This window comes from Bison bison, unplaced genomic scaffold (assembly GCF_000754665.1).
Source record: "Bison bison bison isolate TAMUID 2011002044 unplaced genomic scaffold, Bison_UMD1.0 scf7180017864236, whole genome shotgun sequence".
Taxonomy (NCBI): Eukaryota; Metazoa; Chordata; class Mammalia; order Artiodactyla; family Bovidae; genus Bison; species Bison bison.
Genome location: NW_011494808.1, coordinates 2502681 through 2516416, shown reverse-complemented (window position 1 = coordinate 2516416; position 13736 = coordinate 2502681). Strand labels below are relative to the sequence as shown.

General features: G+C 40.8%; 1 protein-coding gene across 1 annotated transcript in view; it reads left to right on the top strand.

The window, feature by feature from the left end:
- Positions 1-13736, top strand: part of KAT6A (K(lysine) acetyltransferase 6A) — a 107644-nt gene that overhangs the window by 49862 nt on the left and 44046 nt on the right. The window contains exons 2-7 of the mRNA XM_010846445.1: positions 3849-3957; positions 6527-6642; positions 7394-7475; positions 8353-8488; positions 9849-10165; positions 12516-12634. Coding sequence (XP_010844747.1) covers positions 3849-3957; positions 6527-6642; positions 7394-7475; positions 8353-8488; positions 9849-10165; positions 12516-12634 — 879 coding nt within the window. The remainder of the gene's footprint in view (positions 1-3848; positions 3958-6526; positions 6643-7393; positions 7476-8352; positions 8489-9848; positions 10166-12515; positions 12635-13736) is intronic.

Here is a 13736-nt window from a genome sequence, read left to right as displayed (position 1 = left end):
AGGTATAGAGCTTCTCCATCTTTGGCTGCAAAGAATATAATCAATCTGATTTCAGTGTTGACCATCTGGTGATGTCCATGTGTAGAGTCTTTTCTTGTGTTGTTGGAAGAGGGTGTTTGTTATGACCAGTGCATTTTCTTGGCAAAACTCTATTAGTCTTTGCCCTGCTTCATTCCGTATTCCAAGGCCAAATTTGTCTGTTACTCCAGGTGTTTTTTGACTTCCTACTTTTGCATTCCAGTCCCCTGTAATGAAAAGGACATCTTTTTTGGGTGTTAGTTCTAAAAGGTCTTGTAGGTCTTCATAGAACTGTTCAACTTCTGCTTCTTCAGCGTTACTGGTTGGGGCATAGACTTGGATTACTGTGATATTGAATGGTTTGCGTTGGAAACAAACAGAGATCATTCTTTCGTTTTTGAGATTGCATCCAAGTACTGCATTTCGGACTCTTTTGTCGACCATGATGGCCACTCCATTTCTTCTGAGGGATTCCTGCCTGCAGTAGTAGATATAATGGTCATCTGAGTTAAATTCACCCATTCCAGTCCATTTCAGTTCGCTGATTCCTAGAATGTCGACATTCACTCTTGCCATCTCTTGTTTGACCACTTCCAATTTGCCTTGATTCATGGACCTGATATTCCAGGTTCCTATGCAGTATTGCTCTTTACGGCATCGGACCTTGCTTCTATCACCAGTCACATCCACAGCTGGTATTCTTTTTGCTTTGGGTCCATCCCTTCATTCTTTCTGGAGTTATTTCTCCACTGATCTTCAGTAGCATATTGGGCACCTACTGACCTGGGGAGTTTCTCTTTCAGTATCCTATCATTTTGCCTTTTCATACCATGATACAGTTAGGGATGTGCCAAAACAAACCACACAATTAGCTGATTAGCACTTCTGTTTGATCCACACAGAAAACCTCATAGATTTATGTTGTAACCTAGATGATTTATTTAAACCACTTTTTTGCTTGTAGTTCATCAGCTGAAATGACTAATTCTCAAAGTACTATAACTCTTCCCCAAATTGTGCTTAAAAAGTACCCTGAAATTTAATTTTTTAAAAAAAGCCCTGGAATTGTATCAGTTAAGTTACAATATCCTGATCACTGTTGGTAATAGTGTTTCTTTACAGGTTCCGTTTTTTTTGGTAGCTAAAATATCTATTATTTTTGTGCTTGGTCTTGTGAGGTCAGAGAAGAGGCGCCCTGGGTGTAACGTGGTGAGGTCGAGGAGACGGGCCGCGCTGCCCTGTGTCCCATGCACTTTCTGCTGTAAACCCTGGGTGTACCGTGGTGAGGTCGAGGAGACGGGCCGCGCTGCCCTGTGTCCCATGCACTTTCTGCTGTAAAGCACCTGTTGACGTCTTCTGTCCTTTCCTGACTGACGTGTAAGGGTTTTTCTGTGTAGTACTGGATATGAACATTTGTTAGTTAAATGTGCGTTAAGATCTGCCTTTCTGTGGCGTGCGTGCCTCTTCGCTTCTTTGATGGTGTCTCTCTGGTCTTCCATGCTTCTCTGTTTCCTACCCCTGGTCAGTTACCCATCAGTCCTGCCAGATCTGCCTTTTATACTCCTCTTATGTCTCTTCTCCAGTCCTTTTGTCAGTGCCTTAACGCAGGCCCTTGTTACTCATGGCCTGGATCACACATAGATCATATTCCTTCCCATCCATTTCCAGCCACTTACACAGTGACTTTTTAAAACTTCAAATCTCGCTCATATCATTCCTCTGTTAAAATCTTCTAGTGGTCCTGAGAGGCTGCAGCATAAAGCTCAAACCTCATGACCTTACTTCTGTCTTCTTAGAGGTTACTTCAAGCTTCTGCTCCTGTATAATGTCTTTCCCAGGTTTTTCCCTGGTTCTTTTTAAAGGAAGGACGTGGCTGTCTTTACCACAGCACAGTTGTTGAAAGACAACTTCCAGCTGTTCATCTCTGATTTCATCTCTTGGCTGAGCAGTACTGTTAGTTTGCTTGTTTGGACGTTTTTATATTGATGTACCATTGAGCTCTCTGACTAGTCTATCTCTTTTCCGGGCTTTTTCCTCTGCCAGTCCCTTACATATTGGTGTTCTTGGCTCTCCTTTCCACCTGTTCTCCATGGGAAAACCCATCAACTGACGGCGTTACGGGTTCTGGATTCCAGATTCAACTGATTTGGATCCACAGTTGGTTGAATTCAAGGATGTGGAACCCAGGGATATGGAGGGCTGACTATGACTTCTAGATTTTAATTTCCAAATCAACCTTTCTCTTGAGCTCCAGATCCAGGGACATTGCTCCTTGGATGTTTCATAGGCATTTTAAGCTCTATTAAGACCCAAACTAAGCTCATTCCACCCGCCTCTCAAATCTGACTCTCTACGATTCTGTGTTTTCTTTTACCATCCCCTTCAGGTATGCCTGCACCTGTCAGATAACTCCAGGAAGCCTTTGCGGGGCCCACTTGCACCTGCTTGATCACCTGGTCCTTTGTCTCCCACTCTTGTCCGTCTGCCACGATACCTGTAGACGTTTTATCTGCTCTCCCCGGTAGACCGAAAGCACCTGGGGAGCTTTGTGTCACCGTCCTGCACCCTGCTTAGCGTAGCTGAGAGGTGCCTGAGAGTACCTCCCGATGAAACACACCTGAAACCGGACTCATCGGCTCTTTCCTCCTGACTCTTCTCGGGGATGGCTTTCACCAGACTCATCGGCCCTTCCCTTTCCCCCTGACTCTTCTCGGGGATGGCTTTCACCAGACTCATCGGCCCTTCCCTTTCCCCCTGACTCTTCTTGGGGATGGCTTTCATAGCTGATGATGTCACCACCTTTTCCTTTAAGTTGCTGTTGTTCACTTGCTGGGTCGTGTCGTGTTTAATTCATTTCCTTTTCTGTTACTTCCACTGCTGGTTGTTTTATGAGCCCGTAGCTAGTTTTGCATTTCCATTCCCTTTTCCCCAGTCTGCCTTTTTTATTGCTCTGGGGTTTTTTTTCTCAAGTACAGGTGATCGATCATCTGTTGGTTCAGTAACTATTGTTCTTCTTTTCTGCAGGGTGAAGTCCAACTTCTTTATAAGACATTCAGTGGCAATCTTAAAGAACTGATCTAGTCTCCCTCTCTCGTCCCCCCACGCCCCACCCCCGCTTACCACAGAAACTGTCTTTAAAGTACTAGCCTTGGCAGCCTGTGCACCACAGCTCACCTTGTTTGCTCTACCTGTATTGCCCTTCTCTCCATCCACTGCTGTGGAGGAACCTAGAGACCGAGGTTTAAACCTGCTTTTAACAGTTACTATCTGTTGTCCTTGGAGAAGCTTCTTAGATTACCATAACACCATGTATTAAGTACCGGCACTTAATACGTGTTGTCTTGCTCATTCAGCCCGTGGCTTCCGGACCACTACTGGAATTTATTTTTCCCATTTGCACAGAGCTCTGTCTTGTTGCACTAATGACTTCTGCTTTTCATTATGATTGTTATTATTTTTCTCTTATATTACATGCCTTGTAAAAGCTAATACTATGATTTCTTGTAGTTAATTTAGTTGGATTTTTCATTCTTAGGTAGTCGATATGCTTTGCTTAACCCATATTGTGTCATTTAGTTTCTAAGTGACCACCTGATTGGGGTATGAGTTTTTAGACCAAAGTTGCCAGTGTCAGGACCATTTGTAAAGATGTAGCCAAAGCAGGCTTGGTAAAAACCCATCTACTTTGTGAGTTGGAAATTTCGGAGGGCTATACATCTGTCCCACAGTTATATGCAACTCTTAAAGGAATTTAAATTGTACTTCTACTGTCTTTATATCAACACTAAAGAAAAGCCCCAGTACTGAGTGAATTGTGTTTTTCTTTGCAGCCGGTTGCTGAACCCATCCCCATCTGTAGTTTCTGTCTTGGCACAAAAGAGCAAAACCGAGAAAAGAAGCCAGAGGAACTCATCTCCTGTGCGGACTGCGGCAACAGCGGTAGGTGACCCTCTGTGTGTGTGGCTCCCAGGGTTTGTCCGGCAAGAGTATGTTTAACTGGGAATTGCCCGCTTGGTCCTTAAGAGAGTAACATTTACATTTGATTCTGGTTTTAGGGACCTGACATGAGCTTCTAGATGAGGGAGGAGTTTAAATGTGTAATTGAAATGTTTAATTCAGTTAACTTAGATCAGGTCTTAGTAGCTGTTTTTTCAATAAGAAGTTTTCCATAGACTTCTTTTTATTTCTGTTAGTCATTATATTTCACTCTCAAGCATCTGTTCAGATCATAGCAGTCAGTTGGAAGTTATTGCTGGTTTCTTTAATAATCACTACTCACCCTTGATTTATGCCTCAGCCTTCGTGAATAGAACCAGGATGATAACAGATTTGGTTGGTTTTTTTTGTTTTTTTTTTGTTTTTTTTTTTTACATAAACTTACATATGTCACATTGAGAAACAGAGTGTTGACTGCAGTTTAGTGAGCTGTGTGAAATTTGGGGCTCTAAAAAAGATTTTTCAAAGAGTCTCCTAATTTGTTAATTTCAGAGATATTCTCTGTCTACATTGTAAAAACTAATGAAGCTTTGTAGTAGTTTTGATCATTGGCTTAATATTCAGTGTTTTATACCAGTAACAAACAGGATTTAGTCCAGAAAGCAGAAAACACTACGTGCTTCAAGAGGAGAGGAACTCAATACCAGGATAAGGTTTCTGTAAGATTGTTGGATGGGCCTTGAGGCCTGATTCCCGGGACAGAGGTGGCCTGCCAGAGGGAAAGAGCCAGGTGGAATGGCAGCGCCTTTCACACTTGCCTTAGCAGTCAGGTGGCCACTGCAGCAGGGTCCTGTTTGGTGCGAGAGGACTCACGGGGTGTGAGCTGGTGGTGTTGCCAGGAGGGCTGCTTGGCTGTCACAGTAACCAAGGAAGAAAGCATGGACACGGTCAAGTACCTGAAATTTGGGTATTTTCCAAATTGAGAGCTAAAGTACCCCAAATTTTAAACAGTAAGAATTGTTTGAGAAAAATAACTGTGTTAAACATTTGGCAAAGGGCCAAAAGCTGTGAAGTACCAGGAGTGCATTTACATTTTTAAAGTCCAAGGAGAAAGGCGGTGATAGGCCATTTCTGTGAGAGAAATGAAAAGTTGAGCACGTTAAAAATGTTTTCCCCAAATAATAATAGGAAGACCCACCAAAGCAGCAGTGAAGTGTTGTTTTATAGCTTTATAAAACTTGAAAGATACGAGAGCCCAAACTGGAGCTGATAGAATTGTGGGAAAAGGTTTGTACGCTGCTCATGTCACTGGATATGTCGTAGGGCTTGGAGCATGTTTTGGCAGATCTACCTCTCAAGCTATAGAAATGTTTATTTCATTTCACTTGCCAGTTCCTCTTTTAGGAATTTATTCTAAGGAATTAACTTAAAAGAAGGAAAGGATCTGTAATCGTGAAATAATTCGTTTTAGTGTTCTAATAACTGTTACGGGTTAATTGTGTAAATATTTACAACAGGCAGATGGTCAGGTAGGTTCTAGTGTGTCAACTCTGGAGCATAATCAGTTTAAGGAATGTAAATGTAAAGTTTGCTTGAATAAAGTAATGAAAAGCAGAACAAAGCTGTATATATCCTATAATTAAAACCATGCAAGGGCTTTAGTTAGTTTAGAAAGGAAAAGTAGAACATGAAAATAGCTCTTCTGGGATGATGAGATTACAGGTGAGATTTTTTTACACTTCTACCATTTTCCTTGGATGTTAGTGATGTTTTGATGATAAATTTCTTATCTCTTAAAAAAGAAAATTTATTGATAGAAAAGAGAAAGATAATTTAACCAACCCTTTCTCTCACTGAAGAAAAGTAAACATAACCAATTTTTAGAGGAAATGGATAAATCTTTACGAGCAAATAGGCTATCCTGTTTTTGAGAATCAAACTGATTGTAACTCTTGAGAGAGGAAATATTTTTTTTTTTCCTGTTACTGTTAATTCTGATCACAGTAGAAATATTGCTTAGGTCTTAGTTTTATCTTGAGTGCCTTAAATCATGAGCACATAACTCACTTTTAATTGATGGGATTTAAAAAATTTATTTATTAGTTATAAACATAACACATTATTGTTTAAAAAATGAGAGCACAGAAGGGTATAAAGTAAAATGTAAAATCCTTTTCCTGAAAAATATTTATAGCTCTGTATCCTAGGATGTTACAGTTGTAAACAGTTTTTGTGTTTATTCTTCCAGAAATGGCCCAGGCGTATTATGTATTCATATACGTAGGACCACGCGTACACACACAGTACTTTAATTAATGCAGCCTTAATATAAGTTTGGAATTTTTCAAGTTTTTTTTTATAATCATATTAGGCGAGGGGTGATGTATGTAGCACGCATAAAACTGAATTGGAGTGCCAAGTCCTGATAAGACGAGTGTGGCAAGCTTCCAGGAGCTTCTTGTTTTCCTTGATGTTTTGATTTAAGATAATTGCCTTTTTTCTACAACATTTCTTTTATACAGTTGCAGAATGATTCTTGATTGTTTCATTTGCCATTTTCACCTTTTATTAGGTCATCCATCCTGTTTGAAGTTTTCCCCCGAACTAACGGTTAGAGTGAAGGCCTTACGGTGGCAGTGCATTGAGTGTAAAACGTGCAGTTCCTGTCGAGACCAAGGCAAAAATGCAGTGAGTAGTTTTGCCTTCCGTTGTGAGTATTTCATTTAGAAGTAGAGTGTACAACTGGCATTTTCTTCTGTGCATGTTTGATTATTTTCAGTCTCTTGGTTCAGCAGAATTTAGAACAATGGCCTCTTAAAATTCACGTCATTAGTTTAGAATACTTGCTCAGTGATGATTGAGCGAGTATTGGATAATTCTTGAATAATTTCTAGGCAGTTTTCTACCCCACTCCCCAGTTTTTTTGGCCAAACTGTGCAGCTTATGGGATCTTAGTTCCCTGACAAGGATTGAACCTGGGTCCCCCAGCCGTAGAAGCGCAGAGTCCTCTTCCCAGATTTCTTGGTAGTTACTAAAGCACTTTAATTGTATGTTTGCAGAGAGACTAGCTACTTTAAAGAAATACTTGTGAAATTTGAGTCTTATGGCAGTATTCATTTAGGAATGATCAGTTATATTAATTGCAGTCATCGTCCTCTCTTTTATTAAAACAGACTAAAAACGTTATCTTTTATCTGGCTATTGGATACACATTTTTTTAGAAGTAATGAAGCTTTAGTTCCTTATTAAAGATGGATGAAGCAGAACTTTTTGCTAACTCAGGCTGTGTGTTTACTCAACTACTGCAGCTTAAGGGAACTTTTATTATTAGGTCACTCATCTCCTTTGTGGAAAGGAGCCTCCTAGGTTTCATGAAGTCATGACCCTACCATGTTTCTGTTTCATGTGGTTGAGCAGAGCTGTTCTTTCTCTGCTTTAGGATAACATGCTCTTTTGTGATTCCTGTGACCGGGGTTTTCACATGGAATGTTGTGATCCGCCACTCACTCGGATGCCAAAAGGTAAGAGATACTTTCCGAAATCAAACTGGTGATAAGGGGCAGGTTAGTGAAAGCACCTTTTAATCTACTTGGTTAAAGTGAAAGAATAGCTTGCGTCTTTCTCCTTTGTCTCGAGTGGAGAGCTGTCACCTAAGGATGGGGACAGTCCCTCCTGACGTTCCTATGTGGTGTGGCTTTAGTACTAGTTTCCTCTGTTTTCAGTGTTTAAGCGTCCACAAGGGTGAAGGTGTCCACTTACCAATTGTTGCCAGCCCTGTAGCTAGAGGGCAAAGTACTTGACTTATATAATACTTTGAAATATTTATTTCTTGAAGAAGTGAAATTCTGTTAGGTCATGTTGATTATATCACAACTCATAACCTTTGAGGGGCTTAAAGCTGTTAGAGCCTCTGGTTTATCGAAAACCTCACAAAGTTTTATAATTTGCAAGCAAACAAGTGCCCAAATGAGAAGAATACAGCTTAAAACTGTTATTTTATTCTTTTGACACTTGTTCCCTGAAAGGTATTTACTTGAGACATAGTTGCCTGTTGTTTGGACTTCCATATTATCATATGCTTATACTTCCTTCAAAAAAAAAGTAGTCTTCTCTGCTTTGTCATATCATAAAGTCCATTTTCAACTCTGGTTTTTGTGATTTATAGATTTTTTAAGTAAAATGCTTGTGAGATACTTTATGTCTCTTTAACGAAGTGTTTCCTGCTGATGGAAAGGGACTCAGCCCTAGCTGTAGCCAACTTACTCCACTTCAGGATTTTACTTGAGCCCTCGTGCCACTGCTGACGTTACCTTTTGAAGAGTCGCGTTTGTATGTGCTGGAAGAACAGGTGTCCCTCTTCCTACCTCTTCCATTTACTTGAATTTTCTTTCTTTATAGGCATGTGGATATGTCAGATATGTCGACCTAGGAAAAAAGGAAGAAAGCTTCTACAGAAGAAGGCAGCACAGATAAAACGGCGCTATGCTAACCCAATAGGACGCCCAAAAAACAGGTTAAAGAAACAAAACACGGTGTAAGTTGTACTTGTGGCCAGGTGAGGGGGAAGAGACAGGGCCTTCTCCGTAGCGCAGGCTTCACTTGTTGGCGTTTGGAAAAGGAGATTGACTTTTATGTAATGATAATAATGGCTAATGCTTACTGAGCCCTTAACAGAGGGCCAAGGCACCCCCTGTTCTAAGTACTTTACATGTATTAAATCATTTAATTCTTTCCACAGCCCAGGGAAGTAGGAACTGTTGGTACTCTGATTTTTCAAAGGAGGAAGCTATAGCATAGAGCAGTAACTTGCATAGTTTATAGTAAGTGTTGAACTGAGATTAAAACCCCAGTAGGCTGGCACCAAAGTCTGGCTCTTAGCTGTTACCTTAAATTTTCTCTTTTACCTGAAAAACAAGGAAGAAAAAATTACATTTTTGAAGCATTTCAAAGATTCTTCTCTTAATGTTACCTCAGTAGTTTGTGTTATATGTACAAATTGCTGGATAGCTTCTCCTATTCTCATATTCTCTTATTCTCATATTCTCTTCTTCTCATAGCTAAGTCCCATTTCTATGTCCTAAAGTAAAATAATGTGAATTTTTCACCTATTAGCAGAAATCAGGAATATAATTAACTCTTGTGGACTAGAAAACTGGGCTAGGTCTGGAGGAGGTGGGGCGAGATTCAGTAGCTAATTTTGTCTTTTTTTTTTTGAAGTATCTCTCCATTAATTCACCTTCGATGATATGTAAACTACCTTTAAGCCTGTCAACCTCTCCTAAAATTTACCCACCTTTTCTATACTTAAGACTATCTTGAAGGTGATACAACTGAAGTGAATGGGCATTAGCAGTTTGAAATACATAGAACCAGTACTGTAATTCATGCTTTTAAATCTTACATCAAGCTTTAATTTTCCTATAAAAAGATCTTTTGATTCCTGGCTTGCAGAGAGTAACCCATCTTTATGTTGAGAGGTAAGAGTCTAACTCTGAGTTGGTGCAGAGATCCTAGGAAGAGCCTTCATACCGGGAAGGGTCTTAGGTTTTCTGTGGTACAACTCTCATTGTGTAGATAAAGACACTGTTGTTTAGAGAGAATGTGATTTGTCCAAGATGTGCAGAAAGTAAGTGGCAAAGTTATGACTCACATATGCCGTCTGACTCCTGGCCTAGGATTCTTTTCATTATAAAATGCATAGGCTTCCCAGAAGTGGATGTTTCTAATAATATTACTTCTTAATCATATAATATTTATTACAGTTTATGGAATATTCTTAACAATATGGAACTAAAAAATACAGTTGTAGATATTTACTGTATGTTATGTATTAAACAGAAACCTTATACAGATTTCTTTTTAATCGCTCCCCCTTTCCCTGTTTGATTCCTTAGGTCAAAAGGTCCCTTCAGCAAAGTTCGAACAGGCCCTGGAAGGGGTCGGAAACGTAAAATCACTCTCTCCAGCCAGTCAGCATCGTCATCAGAAGAAGGATACTTAGAGCAAATAGATGGCTTGGACTTCTGCAGAGATGGCAGTGTCCCCTTGAAGTTCAATAAGAAAACCAAAGGGCTCATCGACGGCCTTACCAAATTCTTTACCCCTTCTCCCGATGGGCGTAAGCCTCGGGGGGAAGTGGTAGACTATTCTGAGCAATACAGAGCTAGGAAAAAGGGCAGCAGAAAGCCAAGCACTTCAGATTGGCCCACAGGTAAGGTCTGCTCTGCTGGAGACAAAAGTATGCCAGAGGCTGTTGTTTGGAATAGCACTACTTATCTGGAGTAGATTTATATTTGACTTATTAAAAATCGGTCTTGGAATATGAGAATATGCTCAAGGTCGTGGATTTAGGTGGGACTCAGGTGATAACAAGGCAGGAATTTAGAACCTAGAGATGAAGCTGGAGAATGGACAAGTAGGAGTTTTAGAGAAAAGAAGATGCTTTTTTTGGTGGAAGCACAAAGAATCTGCCTACAGAAATGTGGGTTATAACCTTGACTCAGGCATAACTTTATATTTCATAAATGACAAAATAAATCGTGATGAACTTCGTAATGCTTGTTTTTATTCCTGGAAGGAATCTGCAAAGAGTGTGGGTAAATAGACTGCTGTTAATCTGAGCATACGTGAAAGACCAAGTTATTTGGAAATACGATGAGGTCATTGGTTTTTTTACTTCAGATCTTGGCAGATACAGTTGTAATTTTTCATGGATCATACTTAGAGAGCCACAGCTTCAGACCGTTTGCCTACGTTTCAGGCTAAGTTCTCTCATTTTCAAATTGGATAAGATCTGTGAAGAAGAGTTAAAAGTATAGCAGATAATTCAGGTCAGAGGAGACAGTGCTGATAAGCTGGTCTCATCGCTGTGGAGCTGACAGCACCCGATCGTGTGAAGGAAGTAGGAAGGGCTCTGGGCAAAGTCAAAGAGTGAGAGTGGACTGTCAGGTCATGGGCTGTTACGTGCCGGGGTGGTGCCTCATGGGCTGCAGGGGGCCGCCTGAACTCTGATCCCTTCCCCCTGACTGTCCCACCGGGAATTGTACTCCCCACTCCATGTCATTCCTGCTTCTATAAAGGATGGACCAGGCCACTGCAGGAGGGAAAGATCCTCATCCTTGTCCGACCCGCCCCCCTTTTATGCTGTATTGATTGACTTTTCACCTGAGTGGCAATCAGCTAATTACAGTTTAGGCTTTCACTTTTCATGTCTTTATCAGCCATGTAGACTGAAGATAAGGCCCACTCTGAGTACATTTATCTGAGAAAACATGCAGGCCGTTCAGGTTGGACTTAGGAAAGAATCTCATAAAGCAGAGGGTGATAAAAGGCATTTCTGAATTAACCATTTCACTAGAGGTAGATTATTAGAAGAATCTACTGAAAAGTGTTAGAAATTTTCTATCAGAGCAAATGTATCAAGTGTGTGGAGAACCACTGCAGGGTTTCAGGCATGGCTTTGGCTTGAGCGGGCTCTGTCATTTTGTCCCTGAGCTGTAGTTCCGGAGGCAGCCTGCACCATCTGGTAGAGCGCAGGGAGGGCTGTACCCGATCTGGGCCTGCGTCCAGCTGTGGCACGCGCTAGGGGGCAGTGAAGGCTCAGAGTATCTTCAGATCAGACATGTGTATTTCAGTTTAGGAATATGGTGGAGAGTGAGCCCCTGTCCTGTTCCTTCTTCCGCGAAATGAGTAACTGTGCATACAGTTGATTTTTGAAAAGAACTGTCCCTAACGGGTCTCTTCAGCCACACACATTCAGAGAAGCCGCAGGACCACACTGATGTCATTTTCAAGTGCAAAGGCTAATGCTCTTCTCCCCCAGTACTCCTCTCGCTCATTTCTGTACCCATTTGAGGAAGGTGCGTCATTTAGTGAATGCTTATTTTAATTTCTCGTACTTTCCCAGACGGTTACTGCCTGTGATCCTCAGGCTTTGGAGTTTGTGCTTTAAACGGGCACCCAGAATGGGAGGGGAGTTGGGGAGTTGGCACTGGGCATCAGTTAACCACTTGAAATTGACTGTTTGTTGAGATAAGAATGGGTTGGCCTTATGAAGACTGAGGAATCATTGACAATTTTAAGAGGAGCAAACTTTTCTTGTTTTGCTCTGAAGTGATGAAAATTATGTCTTGCTATAACATAAACTTCTTCCATGCTACCAAAGAATGAAAAAGCAACATTTGTGTGTTGACATGTGTTAAAAGTTTTATATTCTTGTTATTTCAGAACAGACTGCATATTCCTTAGACCTTTTTCCTGTTGTACTTTATATATATATATATATATATGTATGTATATGCTGAAATACAAACTTGTTTAATGAAGTTTAAATTTAGTTATGTAATATTTTTAAAAAGCTTTTAAGTCAATTCAGGGTTTTCATTATAAGGCAGATATAATATGTACATATCCTTTATTGACTAGTATCTTTCTGGAAGTCAGCTTAGTGTTGTCCTTTTCTCTTTTATATAAATAATATTAAGACTTTTGAAATTTGTTCTAGTTTGTGTGCTGAACTCATGGTAGCATGAATAACATGTAAGCCCTTTCTTAACATGCAGACAATCAGGATGGTTGGGATGGCAAACAGGAAAGCGAGGACCGGCTTTTTGGGAGCCAGGAAATCATGACTGAGAAGGATATGGAATTGTTTCGTGACATCCAAGAACAAGCCCTGCAGGTAAAGTTGAATATTCACCTTGGACAATCAGTTTGTTCGGGGGTAAGAAGCAGAGGATTAATTATATTGTGGGTAAAGCAGTAGTAGTTTATTCATCCATCTGGTCTGGTGTGGTTTGTGCGTGTACATTGTCTGCTGGTTAAGGTGTTCTTTCCAAACCCATGGTAATTGGTTTGGTTTTGCAGATAAACACATTGCTTTAACTACCAGTATCAAATGAGCTTGGTTTATTTTCTGTCTTATATGAAGAAGAGTTTAGGATTTGACTGGCACACAACTAAAAACCAAACCTCTCTCAGGTGATGAAACACATATTTGTTAACTCAGGAAATATTAAATGCTTGTGCCTTAATGCTTTGTTGACACATAGCAAGATATAAATGTGCAGACACAGAGCCTGCTTATGTGCCAGCTGCTGGAGATGCCAGAGTAAATGACAGGATTCCTTCTCCAGCCAGGAGAGACTTGTAAATAGATAATTTCCTTAATGTGGAAGTTTAATTATAGAATACATGAAGTGTGGGGAGTCAGAGAGGATTCATTGAGGGGAAATACCACTTGAGCTGGTCTTAGAAATGTAAAGGATTTGATCAGGATGACAAGGAATGTGGTCTCAATAATTAGGAAAAACGGGAGTGCAAAGATTTGGAAGTATTCTTTGAAACGCAAAGAACAATGGTGTAGATAATGACAGGAGAAAAGATAGGAAGAGTGCGGTGTGGATCCTGAAGACTCTTAGATTTTGTTTATCTTTTGTCTTGCTCCTTTGCCACCAACCCACTGTGTAAGCCAAGTTGAGTTCTGTCTCTTATCTTGAAATTAAGAATTTATAAGGCCACTGCTGGGGATTCCTGTTGTGTTGGTGAAACTCTTTGGATTCAGAGACCCACTAGTGAACAGATTATGTTTTTTTTTTTAATTGGAGGATAATCGCTTTACAGCGTTGTGTCACTTTCTGCCATACAGCACAGTGCATCAGCCGTGTGTGTGCAGATGCCCCTCGTTGCTGAGCCTCCCTCCCACCCACCCCCGCTCCACCCTCCCCCGCCACGCCCGAGGTCATTGCCGAGCATGAGCCTCCCTCCCACCCACCCCCCGCCCC